The 15,003-nt window shown below is 45.2% G+C and overlaps 7 protein-coding genes across 7 annotated transcripts; 5 read left to right on the top strand and 2 right to left on the bottom strand.

Annotated features, from left to right (window-relative positions):
- Window positions 1–146: 146 nt before the first annotated feature.
- On the top strand, window positions 147–725 carry TRIVIDRAFT_148995 (uncharacterized protein; the record flags this gene model as incomplete). Its single annotated transcript, XM_014102810.1, has 1 exon — window positions 147–725. The coding sequence occupies one exon, from the start codon at window positions 147–149 to the stop codon at window positions 723–725; it is 579 nt and encodes a 192-aa protein (XP_013958285.1).
- Window positions 726–2,790: 2,065 nt separating this feature from the next.
- Window positions 2,791–3,577, bottom strand: TRIVIDRAFT_221333 (uncharacterized protein; the record flags this gene model as incomplete). Its single annotated transcript, XM_014102809.1, has 2 exons — window positions 2,791–2,831; window positions 2,902–3,577. 2 exons carry the CDS (start codon window positions 3,575–3,577, stop codon window positions 2,791–2,793), a joined length of 717 nt encoding a protein of 238 aa, XP_013958284.1.
- A 410-nt stretch (window positions 3,578–3,987) lies between these two features.
- Window positions 3,988–4,606, top strand: TRIVIDRAFT_215950 (uncharacterized protein; the record flags this gene model as incomplete). Its single annotated transcript, XM_014102808.1, has 1 exon — window positions 3,988–4,606. One exon carries the CDS (start codon window positions 4,154–4,156, stop codon window positions 4,394–4,396), a length of 243 nt encoding a protein of 80 aa, XP_013958283.1.
- A 315-nt stretch (window positions 4,607–4,921) lies between these two features.
- TRIVIDRAFT_45737 (uncharacterized protein) lies at window positions 4,922–5,905 on the bottom strand (the record flags this gene model as incomplete). The annotated part of the gene is made up of 4 exons (XM_014102807.1): window positions 4,922–5,234; window positions 5,295–5,361; window positions 5,434–5,475; window positions 5,560–5,905. The coding sequence occupies 4 exons, from the start codon at window positions 5,903–5,905 to the stop codon at window positions 4,922–4,924; spliced, it is 768 nt and encodes a 255-aa protein (XP_013958282.1).
- Window positions 5,906–6,362: 457 nt separating this feature from the next.
- Window positions 6,363–8,408, top strand: TRIVIDRAFT_148321 (uncharacterized protein; the record flags this gene model as incomplete). The annotated part of the gene is made up of 9 exons (XM_014102806.1): window positions 6,363–6,632; window positions 6,686–6,787; window positions 6,847–6,863; window positions 7,021–7,117; window positions 7,170–7,568; window positions 7,617–7,749; window positions 7,795–7,914; window positions 7,972–8,163; window positions 8,212–8,408. 9 exons carry the CDS (start codon window positions 6,363–6,365, stop codon window positions 8,406–8,408), a joined length of 1,527 nt encoding a protein of 508 aa, XP_013958281.1.
- Window positions 8,409–9,103: 695 nt separating this feature from the next.
- On the top strand, window positions 9,104–12,606 carry TRIVIDRAFT_67712 (uncharacterized protein; the record flags this gene model as incomplete). Its single annotated transcript, XM_014102805.1, has 8 exons — window positions 9,104–9,144; window positions 9,227–9,272; window positions 9,305–9,436; window positions 9,671–9,854; window positions 9,997–11,509; window positions 11,557–12,069; window positions 12,117–12,308; window positions 12,366–12,606. 8 exons carry the CDS (start codon window positions 9,104–9,106, stop codon window positions 12,604–12,606), a joined length of 2,862 nt encoding a protein of 953 aa, XP_013958280.1.
- Window positions 12,607–13,142: 536 nt separating this feature from the next.
- On the top strand, window positions 13,143–14,933 carry TRIVIDRAFT_67711 (uncharacterized protein; the record flags this gene model as incomplete). Its single annotated transcript, XM_014102804.1, has 4 exons — window positions 13,143–13,157; window positions 13,202–13,382; window positions 13,439–13,996; window positions 14,044–14,933. The coding sequence occupies 4 exons, from the start codon at window positions 13,143–13,145 to the stop codon at window positions 14,931–14,933; spliced, it is 1,644 nt and encodes a 547-aa protein (XP_013958279.1).
- Window positions 14,934–15,003: the final 70 nt, after the last annotated feature.

Raw genomic sequence — 15,003 nt, 5'->3', positions numbered from 1 at the left:
TTTCCGCATTTCTATGATGAAGTCCATTGGTTAAAGTGTAGGACAAATAGATAAACCCCCAGAAGCTATTTGAAGTAAATATACTATTTCCACCCTCACAGCGAAACGGGGCCAAGAGCACTACATCACCACCCATCTCTGCTCAGATGGCTGAACAATCACGTTGCGTTGTCCTTAATCAAGTCAACATAGCTAACTCGCGCGATGGTAAACCAGATGTCGACATCATTGCCGTTCACGGCCTGGACACAAAATTACCCGAAACGTGGACATGGCTATCCAAGGACTTGAATAGACCTGATGTAAATTGGCTAGGCGATCCCAACATGCTTCCAGGCAAGATGAAAAGAGTTCGAATCTTCACTTGCGACTGGCCGGCCGACTTATTCCAAGACGCAGACTCAATTCCGTGGACGGTCAAAGAGTTTGCTCGGCGCCTGCTTGCTGGTATCCAGAATATGAGACTTAACTTGGCAACAGATGATCAGGATAGAGAACGGCCAATTATCTTTATCGCGTCATGCCTCGGGGGCATCATGTTGATGGAGGCTCTCACGATGGCTGATAATCCACAGAGCGACTACATCTTTATTCGGAAGGCCACGCGTGACATTATCTTCCTCGCTACGCCATTCAGGGGGACTGCATTCCAAGATATAGCTACCTGGGTAGATCGCGCTGGAACTTTTCAACCCGCACGACGCCGTCAAGAAACCGATCGGTGACACAGCTGCTTGAGAGTGTGAAAGGATCGACCTTTTACCTTGAGGAACTTGTGCGCACTTTCACTCGCCTATACCAAGATAAAAATAATCCTTGCAAAGTGCACACCTTCTGAAACACGAGGGACGGTTCTTCCGAGAAAATTTTTGCCGTCTTATTTCCTTCCTTTTTTTGGCCAATCGAAGCCTGTACGTATGTATGGCTGTATTTATGCAGCCGTTGTTCCATACGATGGGTTTAATGGTATGCTAACGCTTGGGCAGCTGGTTAATAGTACCTCGGCAACTCTAGACATTGATTCAAACCATCTGCCACTCGAACGATCTCACGTAATGATGAATAAATTCTGCGGGACCGATGATCTCGATTATATTACCGTCACCGGAAAGCTTGAGGCACTTCTTCAGCCAATTCGAGATAGACCACCGCGGCAAGCGGAAACTTGGATCAACAATAAACATTACACGACCAACAGGCTCCAGATTGAACGACTCTCTGGCGACAAATTGCCGATGAAGCAATGCTACTATCAATCTTATTATTGGGGCGCGGCCGGGAGAAACGGCATACAACTCTATTTCAGCACTGGCTTTCCCTTTCTCGCTACTCGCCCGACAAAGGGCTCAGGCTTCGAATAATATGATCAAGGAAAAGAACCAAGTTGACTTGGGAACACTTTTTGATGAGCGTAAAGATAAAGATGGTTGCATCATACGTCTAAGAAGAATTGTTATCTGGGGATCCGCAGGAGTGGGAAAGACTACTTTGTGCAAAATGACTGTCCATGAGTTTCATCGAGGCGCATGGCCGGACTGGAACAAAATCTTCGACCGCATCCTTTGGGTGCCTCTGCGGAATTTTAAACTAAGAGAAAGAATGAGGCCAGGATTTAACTATGAATGTCTCTTCAGCGATGAATATTTCTCATTGCCGGAAAGCAAGCCGGAACTGGCTCGAGAATTATCCAAAGCAGTAGTGGCCGACAATAGTAGGACTCTCTTTCTTCTCGATGGTCTAGACGAAGTGTCACATTATTTGAGAGGCGAAGATGCAATGTCTCTCTTCCTCGAAGATCTTTTGAAACAGCCAAATGTTATTATTACATCCCGACCATCTACCAAAACTCAGTCCGCAATAGACTTGGAATTAGAGACGATCGGGTTTCATCCAAAGCAAGTGAAAGAATATCTCTATGCTGACCCGGACATAAAGCCAAAAGTCAATGAAATTGAGTCCTTCCTTCGAGACCATTGGCTGCTTCAGGGCCTCGTGCGAATCCCAATTCAGCTGGATGCACTCTGTTATGCTTGGAATGACCTCAGCTTCGAAACATCGTTAGACACCATGACGGACATATGTTTTAAAACAGCTGCAGTAGAAAAGGGCTTTCCTCCGCTATGCTTTAATATGTCATCCGACTTATCATTCTATGTACAAAACTCTCGCTCAGAATTGCAATTTCCACTATAAACGAACTCTCATCCATATATATGTAAGCACAAAAATGCAATAGTTGCGGTGGAAGTAATAAGTTCGTACTTAGGAATATTCCATCCCTGGTATAGTTATACTCCTGTTCCAGAGCACTTTTTAATAAACTACTACATAGTGTATCTGCACATATTCATCCCCGAGCTTTATAGACATGCTATGATGAGCAGAATATGTGGTGAATGTGTGCGATCGACATAAGCTGTAGAATGTGAGCTATAACAAATCAAGAGACCAACATATAATTAAAAATGCCTCCTCAGTGGAAAGGACTCTAGTCTGCTAAAGGACGGATCAGAACAAGCCACAACTGCCCAAAGAACTAGTAGCAAATAATAACAGGATTCTCCTTCTTCTCGATGGCCTAGATAAATATAAATATATTGGCAAATTTAAGAAGTCCTTTTCTTTATAGAAAAACAAAGTTGAGGTATTGAGATATCAGCGTTACATAGGCATCATATTGGCTTTGTTGCAAAGAGTATGCAACCACGAGGTCGATCAATATACGGCTTCCACCATTTCCGATCATTTCTCTCGAATTCGGCCTCTGTTGGTACCATCTATCGAAGTTAGTCATAGAGTTTGCTTTTCGCAATGATTAGCTGTAATGCTCACTAAGAGTGATATTAATTAGTCTGGGTTATCAAGCTGTAGCCGCATAATCTGCAAAACAAGACGACGTACCAACTTCCCAAGATAGACACGGGAATCCTGCGGCTGCTGCAGCCTTTTCATATTCCGACACGTACAGAACGTAAGAATCAAATTCAACACTGGGCGAAGTATTTACTATCATATGAACTCTGTAACCATAGTCGTAAATTTCGGTGACTTGCCACCTGTCGCCAATTAGGCCTTCTTCCGTCGTCATTTCCGGCCCATGTTCTTTAAGCAAGAAAGGATTCGGTGTCAGGGCGATGAGCTTTCCTCCTGGTTTCAGCGCATCAAAAATGTTATCCAGCATCCTCGACAAACCTTGCCAATCAGCAGCATAATTGAGCAACCAAGCAGCAAACACCACATCAAAAGTTCCTCTCAATTCATCCAAGCCAAGGCTTTGGAGGAGATCTGCCTGTTCAAAATCACCGACAAAATATCTAATAGGGCCATTTGACCAGTGAATAGGGAGCTCTTTCTTGGCGTTTTCAATCATGCCGGAGGAAATGTCGATGCCGATAACTTCAGCCGCTCCTTGACCGGCCATCATTTGAGAGTAGAATCCAGTTCCACAAGCTGCATCCAAGACCCTTAACCCGGTAAGGTTATTCATAGCCTCACTGGCATACCTATTTTGCATTATTGGAATAGGCCTGTTCTTTAGTTTTGTGTACAACGCTCCATAATCATCGTATTGTGCCATTGTGATTCGTATCTGACTGCGTTGGACCATTCCACCAAAAAAAAAAAAAAAAAACAGACAGTCCTTTTTTGTAGCCACCTGTTCTCTATAGGGTTCAATAAGCTGCAGCCTCATTAGTAAAGAAATAGTATGGTAGTCTAAGATCGGCGAGCAGGCAGTATTCGGGGACACGTAAGTTGGAGGTAAGGCAGCTGCAGACAGTGCCACGTATGTGCGCCACCTTCAGGTGAATTAGGCACCAACTTTATTAATTTATCATGAACTTTGAGTCTATTGGATGTACAGACTTCATATTTGAAGAGCGGTGAACAAGCAACATCCTAAGTGGTTGGAGAGAGCGGAGCGTTACACAGAATATATTAACACCCCCTCCTTCTTTGAACAATAGGAAGTGACAAAACCCCAACAAACATTCCCAAAGGACTAGGGACATAGCATATCCCAAGCATAAAGACCCGAAATTTCCAGCTCCCACGTCTAGCCTTGAAGCCCGTTTCACAGTAAAATTATCTATCCCGCACTTTTGAAGTACAATACTACCTCTATTATTATACATTTTTAAACCACCCACACACTATGGAGCAGCAACAAGATAGCAAGAACGACAAAGCTGATGAGCAAATTATCTTTGGCACAAATGACGGCCGTATTCAGCCGTGGCGCGAACACTGGAAGCCAGGGCCCAAAGGCGACTACTCAGACAAGCTCAAAGGCTTCAACAAAGGCCAGAAAATTGCCCTAGGTGGTACCAGCGGCAATGATGGCGAGAGTGAGCGCATTTTGTACGACTCAAACTCGGAACTGAACACAGATGCCTAAATCTATTTGCGAAGCTGTCAATTTCCGACTCCATGACCGTTATCAGCTATGAGGAACAGTGCGCAAAGTGGAGATGGAGAGAAACATGGAGGTCTACTGAAAATGTTCTAACGGAAGAGTAAATGGGGAGGATATTTATGTATATCTCGTTACCTACCCACCTATCAAGTATAGAGATTAAATACATAAGCAAAATGAGAGGTTAAATACAGCTGTAACTGCTGCCTGCTAAGTAAATGCCTACCTACCTAAGGTACCTACCTAGGTACACTCAAGTTCTACAAATTTTCTGTCCGTACCTACTACCCATCTAGTACCTAGGTAGGTATTTAGATAGGTATGTATGTATGCAGAGCTCGAGATGAAATTTATTGATGCCTAGATACCTAAGTAGGTAGGTAGGTACATGCATCTTTACCAGATTTGCAATTGATACATAGGTAGGTACGCTATTATTCGTAGAATGCAAAACCGCGACACTCAATGCTCTCACGAAGAGAGTCAAGGTTTGATCGTTTTGGGTAGTCAAATGATGTATGTGGAACTCCTATTGTAATCAGCATGAGCTAAGTACGAATGGCCAGGGGCGGCATTTATCTTGCCTGGTGGAGGGTTGTCGCCTGAGGTGGCCTGAATAAATAACCAGGCCTCGTCGGGCATCTGGTCTTTAGCATAGTACCAACGGTGGTTGCTATTGCTATATATTTGGTATGTTTCGTGCACCACATCGCTTTTGACTGTGTCTTGATGCGCCAGGTCTGCGTCTCGATCTATTGTGCTAATGTCAAGTAATGCGAGAGGATAATCGCGTACTGGGCCCTTTAATGGGATCCATATGCTATAGCACGCTTTAGCCGCCGGCGTATCATCGAGCATTATCCAGTACAAAAAGGCATACTTGAACCATTGGTATTTCCTTTTGCTCAGTTCGACCGCCTCATGTGGGTTTAACTTGAACATTATACCTTCCGCATCAATTTCAGTAGTATCTATAAAAATTCAGAGTAGATTCATGAAGTTAAGTAGAATTACTTTACCAATGTGTGCGATCGAGGTGGGTTGCAGGTGAGCATAGCTTCCTCCTACGTGAATAGGGAAATCAGGATGTCGTCTTCGTACCTTGATATAGAATGAGTAAATGGACTACGCAAGAAGGCATCGACGTACTGTGGTATCAAAGAATTGGATTCGATATGCACCGAGTGCTTCTTTCACGGCTGCAGCGGCTTGTGGGAGGAAGAATTTTGCGACCTTCTGGTTGTCGTCGAATTCTTCAGACTTTAAGGGTCCAGGGTTAATCTTGATCAGTGTAAAGCCGTTCTTCTCGATGGTGGGTGGAGAGTCGAGCTCCCGAATATCCTTCACTGTAATATTATTCACTTGTTGTAGATTCAGATTGCTCTTTTCCAGCCCTTCTGGAGGATCGAACAAGACGTGGTAAGGCTTTTCCGTAACCCACTTCTCATCGTGCTGGAGGAAAAAGAAAGATGCCGAGATCGCTGCGGTCATGGCGTTGGTGTATAATTGCTTTTGTGAGAAAGGGAAAGTAGAAAAGTAGTAAAAAAAGTCCAAGAGCATCCGCAAGAGGACCTGCAGCATTCCTTTACGCAGTTTCCGAACACCATCTTGACATGCTGGAATCGCGCACGAGCCTCTGCTGGCATGCAGCACGCAACGTGGTTCTATCTTATTGGCCGACTCTATGCGCAATTTAGCGAGTGATGCTTATTGGAAGGGCCAAGATCAGTGATTCACAGGATGTACACAAGGAGGTTGCGCCAGAAAATTTGGCCAGGCTCGGGGAAATTGCAAGTCCCTGCAGTGGCCAGTGAATCCATGCTTGCCTACCTACAGGTGCATGTATGGATTTCACAAAATCTGCGACCCCGCAACCTTGATCACTCACTCTGGCACTGCCTTTACATCATCTTGCTCTCTTCTGCCATTCACAAATCCCATCGTCAAGATGGCTGCGCGACTGTCAACTACTGAGCTACTGAGTTTGGATTGTGCAGGACTGCAGAGAAAACTCGAGGCTGGTTTGCTTACCAGCGTCGAGCTTGTTCAAGCATGTCTTGCGCAAATTGGCAAACATGATCAGCAAGGCGCGAAGCTGAATGCGATGATTTCTATCGTTCCAAACCGCATTCTGATGGAGCGCTCGGCACAGCTTGACCGTGAGCGAGCGGCAGGTCTCGTCAGGAGCCCATTCCACGGCATACCGATACTCGTCAAAGTCTGTCATTTCCGGATGTTCCACTACGGCCTAATATTGCTAACTTTGCATAGGATGCCATTGCGACAAGACCTTCCCTCGAACTTGCAACGACATTGGGTAGTCTTGCCTTGAAAGACTCGCTTATGCCCAAAAATGCCCACATAGTCGACAAGGTCAGAGGATAGAGATGCCACATACAGTTCCTGGAGAGTCTGACATGATACCTAGCTAGAGGATTTGGGCGCCATCGTATTAGGTAAAACAAATTTGAATGTAAGTGAGGCAAATGTTGGGCGTTCGGGAGATCTTTGACATACACTAATGGACGACATATAGCAATTCTGCAACTTCAAGTGTGTTATAACGATCCAGCTATGCTTTCAAGTCTAACATGACATAAACATAGGTCCGATGTAAATTCGAACGGATGGTCAGCAGTCGGGGGGCAAACACAATCCGCTTATATTGCTCTCAAGCAGGATGAGAAAGGCCTTGGGCAGAGTGTACGATCCGTCACCTTTCTTGAGGCTCCAAGCTGACCACATAATTTGTCAGGATCCATGTGGTTCTTCCACAGGCTCCGCAGTGGGCGTCTCGGCAGGCTATGCCCCATTAGCTTTAGGAACTGAGTCAATTGGTTCCATAGTCATGCCAGGTTCCAGAGCCGGATTGTATGCCTTCAAGCCCGCACTAAACAGTGTGAATATGGATGGAGTTTTCAAAAGCTCCTTGGAGCTGGATGTTGTAGGCGGCTTTGCTAGATCTACAGCAGACTTGGCCCTGCTGAGTGAGGCAGCATTGATCGAGGAGAAGCGTAATCTACTGCCAGAAGAAGGCTATCAGAAATTTCTAACCAAAACCTTTGACTCGCTTCGGATAGGCTTTCTTGATCCTACGAAATGGTCTCTTCACCCCGGTATTGTGCAGTTAGACGAGGCTACATTGCAAGAAATGGTGAGTTTCCCAGTTTTGTCTGCGTTACTAAAATTAAATTTTCTATAGAATGACATATACTTCGCCGTCATTGAACGCATAAAAACACATTGTATCGAATCATCTGTGACATATCCAGTCGATATACCACCCGCTACGGACCTATGGTATGAGGGGCGGAATCCAATCGACGTGATCATATGTAGGTATCTCGAGAGATCCATGGCTAAATACTGACATCCAAAAGCATACGAAGGCAAACAGGCACTCGAGACCTGGCTAGGCGAAGCTAAAGTTCCTGGCTTAAGCACAATAGAAGATGTGATCAAATTCAACTTGGACCACCAACAACAGGAGCTGCCTGAGAGTATGTATTACTGTCATTCCGGATAGCACTATTCTAACGGGACATCTTAAACCTAAGACCACCCGGATCAGAACCAGCTGCTTAAAGCTTCTCGAGACCCACCGACGAGAGCAATTTATGAGGCTGTCAAGGAGAGGATTAAGACAGTGTCAAAAGATGACGGCATAGATAAACTGTTTCGCGAGCAGAACTTGAATATACTAGCCTTTCCTCTGGACAGCCTTATGGTGTTCATATCAGCTGCATCAGGTACGGTTCAACAAGACATTCAGCGAGACTATTCTAACAACTTTGCAGGGTATCCAATTGCGACGATGCCCGCTGGAGTCATTCAGGCAGATGGAAGACCATATGGACTGGGTATAATGGCTCAGGCTGGCAGAGAGGACTTAATATTTCAGTTCATGAGTGCATTCGAAGCCTACTTTCCCCCGCGTGTTATTCCATCTCGTGTTCAAGGTGGTGATGGTATATGCGCCAAAGTGCCCATCTAAGGCACGGTTTCTTTGGTGACTGCTGGGGCGTTGCTGTGTGGGCAATCATTTTATAACTAGCATAATAAATGCCCCTAGCCGGTCTAATTGCTGTCTTTACAAAGCTTCTTATATAACATATTGTAATGAGTGGAGATAGCAGTCCACAGGGGGATGATACGTTGGCTCGCTACGTATCACAGTATGATCCATGAAGAGGGGTTACCTGCATGGCTGATATGAATATGAAGTCAATCCTTGTGTATTGGCTCTCGGTCCGCGCTTGTTCCGTATATGCTTGTATTTTAGGGCTGTGCGGTGGCATGATGCATGTGCTGCGTGTACCTATATAAGGCTACAGTACATTGCCAGCCCAATTTTCTTTCTTAGTTCTGCTTCCATCACTGACTCTTTATCTATAGTAGTCCAAGTTATGGCATTAAATCTCCTCCACCCTCCAGCTATATCCTCCGATACTGATGCTGCGCTCAAGTGAATTCATCTTATCACTGCGGCTATAACCTCGCTAATCGATTATTGCAGCGTTGTCATCATCCCTGGTATTGGTCTTCCTCGCCCCGCTGACTGGAGACACTCATCGGGAGAGTGGCTCAGAGAACTGCAGAAAAAGCATAGCGAGAAAGTCCGTATCTGGCATTTCGAATACGAAGTGATTAAAGGGCAGCCTATTTTACAGTCACTAATGCAACAGAGCCATGTACTTCCGACAAAACTTCACCAGCTTAACCCAAGGGATGTAGGTGCTCCCCAGTACTTAAGACAAGACGACGCTAAGGTAGACAGTCCCCCTGTGCGGCGATGCTGATCGTGTGCCATAGCCTTGGCGGACTTACATGGAAACAAGTAATACCGTCTTCCTTAAAAGTATGTGTTGTGACTCTGCTAACATCGTTGAGGCCTATGCGAACATGGCTGAAAAAAGGCATGAGAACAATAACGTTCTGGACCGCGTTTTTGGCATTGTATTTCTCGGAACCCCGCACATTGAAGATGCGAGCCAACTTGACATCAATATTGTTGAGGCCATAGTGAGAGCGAGCGCGGCTCCATTTAACTCCTCGTCGTTCACACAAGATGATAATAAGGCGGTTGAGCTGATCTCCAAGCGTTTCTCAGACTTTCAGGGTCAAATTATTTCAGCATTTGAGACCATTCAAAGTAAATATCGAGGCCTGACATGGAGGGTCCAATTCTCAAGACCCCCAGCGGTAGAATTATTCATACTCCCTCTTATTGATGAATCACTGCTAATACATCAACAGGTGGTGACAGAAGAACAAGCCAGTTTACCTTCAAATCCTCGAGCCATTACATATGGGATTCCCAGCAACCATGAAAATCTGTGCAAGATAGAAATTGGTGGCAAGCTGTATGAAGCCATAGCTCAGATGATAGATGCCGCTGTACTCAAGCATAAATCATTTTCTATAACCCGAGTCGTTACTGGTAGGTCAACTTCCTGTCAATGAGATGCCTTCTGACGCCCATACAGAACGCTCTGATATCCATACCGATAGCGGTTACCTAGATGAATGGGATATACAAAGTTTACGGAGTCATAGAAGTAGAATGGCCAAACCAATTACAGGAGCTTTGAGCTCGTCCGGTATAGAGAGCCACCAGGACACCAGCCAGAATTGCGACTCGGCACTCCTTAGCATCGAACCCAAGCAGGATTGTAAGACGCCTTCTGCAAGCGCTGGTCACTCATCGAATTTCGCATACGAGGTTGTGCCTTCTACCAATCAGTTTGAGACAGTGCAGCCTAAACTACGCATCCCTTGTTTCTCGGTAGGATCACAGACTCGCAAATCTCCATTTTTCGGACGCGATGACATTTTTCGGTCAATCGACAAAAGCCTGCTTCCTGAGAGTATACCATCGCCAATTGATGAAGAATTATCCCGGAAATCCGGAAACCTCAAGACCTTTGCATTATGTGGCGCTGGAGGAATTGGGAAGACTGAACTGGCCTCTGAGTATATTTTCACCAGGAAAGACAAATATCTTGCCATCTTTTGGGTTACAGCAGAGAGCCGCAACGTCTTGCTTGAAGATTTCGCACGTATTGCGGTTGAACTTGGTCTCCAAGAGAAGAGTGAAGCACGAGATCTGGCAGAGGCTTGCGAATTGGTCAAAGGATGGCTCTGCAACCCTGTGAAAAATGCCGAATCACCTCTCAGTAGCCCTGGTAACGAAATCTCATGGCTTTTGGTGCTTGACAATGTCAATGATTGGGGTATCGTCGAAGACTTTTGGCCAACCACCGGTATAGGATCTATTTTAATCACAAGCCGTGATCCGCTGTCACGCTCGCACGTTTTTACTGCCCAAAACGGCTTGGATCTTGACCCATTATCTTCATCAGACTCTCTCAAATTCCTCTGTGCTGTTTCTCGGACTCATTTCAAGGGCTCGTCAGAATCTGCTGAGGCTATCGCTGAGTGGGCTGGTGGACTTCCTCTTGTCATCTCCGCAATAGCAAGCACAATGTCAGCTCGAAATCTTACCTACGATTCGATGTTGGCCTTATTGGAGAAGAACGGCTTTGAAGCCGTTTCGGTCGATAACAAACCACAGATGCGCTCAGTGCAAGACGCATCCGTATCCATTGCCTCAATGATTGGCCTTGCGCACTTAGACGAGTGCACACAGAGTTTAATCTATGCAATCTCATTTATGAACCCTGAAGGTATTCATCAAAAATTCCTCATCGACAGTTCTGATAGAGCACAACTTCCCGCATTTCCAAAAAACCATGGCGAGCTCAGCCATGCTCAAAATAAATTGCAAAAGGCTTCTTTGATCATTTTCAACGAGCTCACCCATACCATTCGTATGCATCGAATTTACCAAGACATCGTGCGAGAGTCGTTGAGTCCCGAAGTGCGAGTCAAGGCACTTTTAACCGCTCTTGAGATCATTTCAGAGGCCTGGGTGTATCAGCCACTTGAGCACCGCTTCAATACCGCACGATATGAAGTGTGTTCTGCGATTTTTCCTCATGTAGACCGAATCTATCACTACTACGAGGAGATGTTCAGATCCAAAAAGATCAAAGCGTCAGAACAGGCGGCATCTCTATTCAACGACGCTGGATGGTATGTCCCAGATGAAATTCCATTTTATAATACTAAATTTCCAACAGGTATTGCTTTGAGAGAGGAGTCCCACATGAATCAAAGCCATTTTACAGACTCGCAGAAGGAATTTGCCGGTCACTTCAGCAGACGAGTCCCACTCAGAAGGTCGCTGAATTGCTACGTGAATGCCATAACAACCAGGGCTCGGCTGCAAACGAGACTAATAGTCCGCAAGAAAGTCTGCGTCACAATCTCATATGGCTCAGCTTGATGCGCGAAAGGAAATCATCAGACGGCAAGCAAATAATTGACTATGAACTCGGTTGTGCATATAATGAAGTTGGTGTTGCTTATGCGATGAACAACATGTATCCCCTGGCAATTGACTCCTTCAAGGAGAGCATTTCTACATATATGTCCATCCCTGACTACGATGAAAAATGGCTTGGGTGGCCGCTACCGAATATTGGGATGATGTATTGGATCCAAGGAAATCACAAATTGGCTTTGAAGGCACTGCACCGCATGCGCAACATATACGAAGCTGCGTACGGCCGTGATGATAGACAATCCTTCAAGTATGTCCCTTTTTAAATAAGTAGAAGCGAAGCTAATATCTCAATAGGACAGGAAAAGTTCTATACGGCATTGGAAACGTCTACCTGTCTCTTGGAGATCTAGAGTATGCACTAGGTTATCATTTCCGAGCTCTAAGCCAGTGGTCAGAAACTCTAGGCAGAGGACATCATCGAATTGGTGATGTAAGCCATAAGATAGCTCAAGACTTGATGGGACTGGGACAGTTTGAGAGGGCGCAGTAAGTTTGTTTGAATATACTAATGCAGCAGTTGCTGATAATATAATTTGATCTCAGGGAATACCTTACGCAAGCACTTAGAATCTTCGCTCGCCGCCCACACCACAGACACGAACATGCTCGAACAACTTTTAAACAAGGCCAACTGTATTTGGCAAGCGGCAATGTGGATAAAGCTGATCAATCATTCAAAGCAGCCCATAAACAACGCCAAAGCTTAATACCGCAAGACATTCGCTCATGGGACGAGCTTATAGAGAAAGATTACGACGAGCTGGTGATATTTATGTCTCGTTGATCCGGGTGTCTAGCTTGGCTGGCGTTATAGAGCTCGAGATCTACCTCACTAAGTACCTAGTAGGGCTCGAAGGCTTGTACGCGAGATCCAGCATACAGCCGACGAGATTTTATATGCAGCTAAGAATGTCATAACCATCTGCAATAAGGATACTTCCAGGCTCAGTGATATTAGAAACATGGCTAATGATATTGTGTTTACTAATATGTCTGCAGCCAGTCATACTATGCATACAGCCCGTAATACTATGCATGCAGCCGATAATATTATTATTGAGGCCCAACTTGTATGCATGTTGTAAGATTATTACATGCAAGACATTAATAAGTGCCCAACCTGTCGCATGGAGATTACATGCTCGATACGCCACACATATAAGAAGGAAGCCCTACCTCAGTATGCTTATGAAAACTTTCTTTGCAGACGCTACCGTCACTTCCGAATACTCTTTGATCACATAAATGAAGGTCTAAATATACCGCATCCCGATTCATTTATTCCAATGGATCCCTCATTGCTCAGAAGTAAATCTACAAATGAAGCACATCAAGGTAAGAAAAAGACATATTTGTATGAGTTGTTCTCATCCCTAAAGGTCCATGCGGCTGCAGCTGTGAAGTATGCAAAGCTGGTTAGTGAATTTTCGAACCTACCCGATGGTCGAGGTGCCAACCACGCTCTACTCGCACGATTCTTCGGGAGGTTGCTATCGCATGCATCATCTTCAACAATTATTTGCCACCAAGAAGAGCGTTTTGCTCTTGCATATACATTTGGTGAGTTATGTTCATATGCACGATATTTGTATAATATGCCAATTGAGCGCCCCTAGATAAAGCAGTTGACGAGAGGTCCGCTCAGAGCGAAACGATATGGGCCCTCAGCTCTGCTATAGAATACGAATCATGCTTTGACTTTGTGGACAAGACAAGCTCAGAGACCTCTAAGTCTTTGGGCAGGCTACTCTTTCTTCGCGGTTTCCCTTCTGCGGAGTGGTTGAGCCTTATCGGTGCTAAGTACAAAATTGATTCGGAAATCTTCATGCGCTTTCTGCATTTTAAACCAGCGAAAGAATCCACTGTCAACTATTCTTTGCCAGCTCTACCGACAGCAACATGGAATATTCTTGAGCTTCCGATAATAACAATAGGGGAAAGAAAAGTTCTTCCAGGTGTTGTACATCAGGCTGAAGTGGATAGCATGCGCAAGGAAGCAAGTTCAAAAGTTCAAGAGCACCATGATCACCTACGCGGATATGATATCGCAGTGGCTTCTTCTATAGTCAGAGATGTTGCTATTATTGACCACAGTTGCTTCGCTCTCGAACAGCGCATCTGGATCTGTCAGCAACCGCTCAGAAGAAAAGACACTGAAGACGTTCAATGGACAGGTAGGTCGCTTCTCATTATCTTCTATCAATACCTGACATGGGAATAGTTGTTGTGTGGACAGACGCAGGTCATAGACCAAGTATCCAGTCTATCTTGGATCTCAAGGTCCTTCCGGAAGCATTCCAGACCGAGGCAACATCTCTTGCACCTGTCATCGACTACAAACCGGGTACTGGCCTTAAAGCTCAGAAATATACTTCCCACGGGTATGAACATCCAATCAGGGGCGCAGAGGCGGCATCGCAACTTTGTGTTGGATATGGCCGAACTTTGTATACAAATGTCATGGCAACCGACCCGCTCTACGCCCTGACTGAGGTGTTCAATATTACCACAGCCTCCTTAAACCAATATCTTAACCTCGTCGAGCATAAGTTGGCTGGATTCACTGACGACGAGCATTACGACAATTTTGACATGCTATCCAACCTACGCTACAGTAAAGACATATTATATCGGCAGCAACGGCAACTTGAACAGGTCAATGCCTGGCTGAAGCTTTACCAGCTTCACGGAGGAATTGGCTGGCGCACTACCAGTCAAGAAGATCCCAAAGCAGCTCAGGCGCTAATATCAGTGGTCCAACGATATGAGTATCTCCAGACACGTGTCAAAACATTGCAAGCTCAATGTCAGGATGCTATCTCCAGTCTTATGAATAGCATCAATTTGAAGGAGATCAAGAATTCTTACGAACAATCTAAGCGCATCGGCAAGCTCACTTTCCTGGCTTTCGTGTTTGCGCCAATGTCGTTCACCACATCCTTCTTCGCCATGGACATAGGCTTAAAGAACCTCTCGCTTAAAACTTGGGTTATAGTGACGATTGTTCTGGTGGGCATAACATTTGTCCCCTTGGTCTTCGACGTTATGAGCTGGATCAAGAGTCTGAGTAGGAAATTGCGCAACATGTTGGAAAAGGCGAGATATCTCTAATAGCCCAAGTTTTCCCTAGCGACGATATATCATGGCAAAATCGTTATCTCTTGTTAGAAAAACCATTTCG

Source organism: Trichoderma virens (genome assembly GCF_000170995.1).
Source record: "Trichoderma virens Gv29-8 chromosome Unknown TRIVIscaffold_5, whole genome shotgun sequence".
Lineage (NCBI taxonomy): Eukaryota > Fungi > Ascomycota > Sordariomycetes > Hypocreales > Hypocreaceae > Trichoderma > Trichoderma virens.
This window is presented reverse-complemented; position numbering and strand designations above follow the sequence as displayed.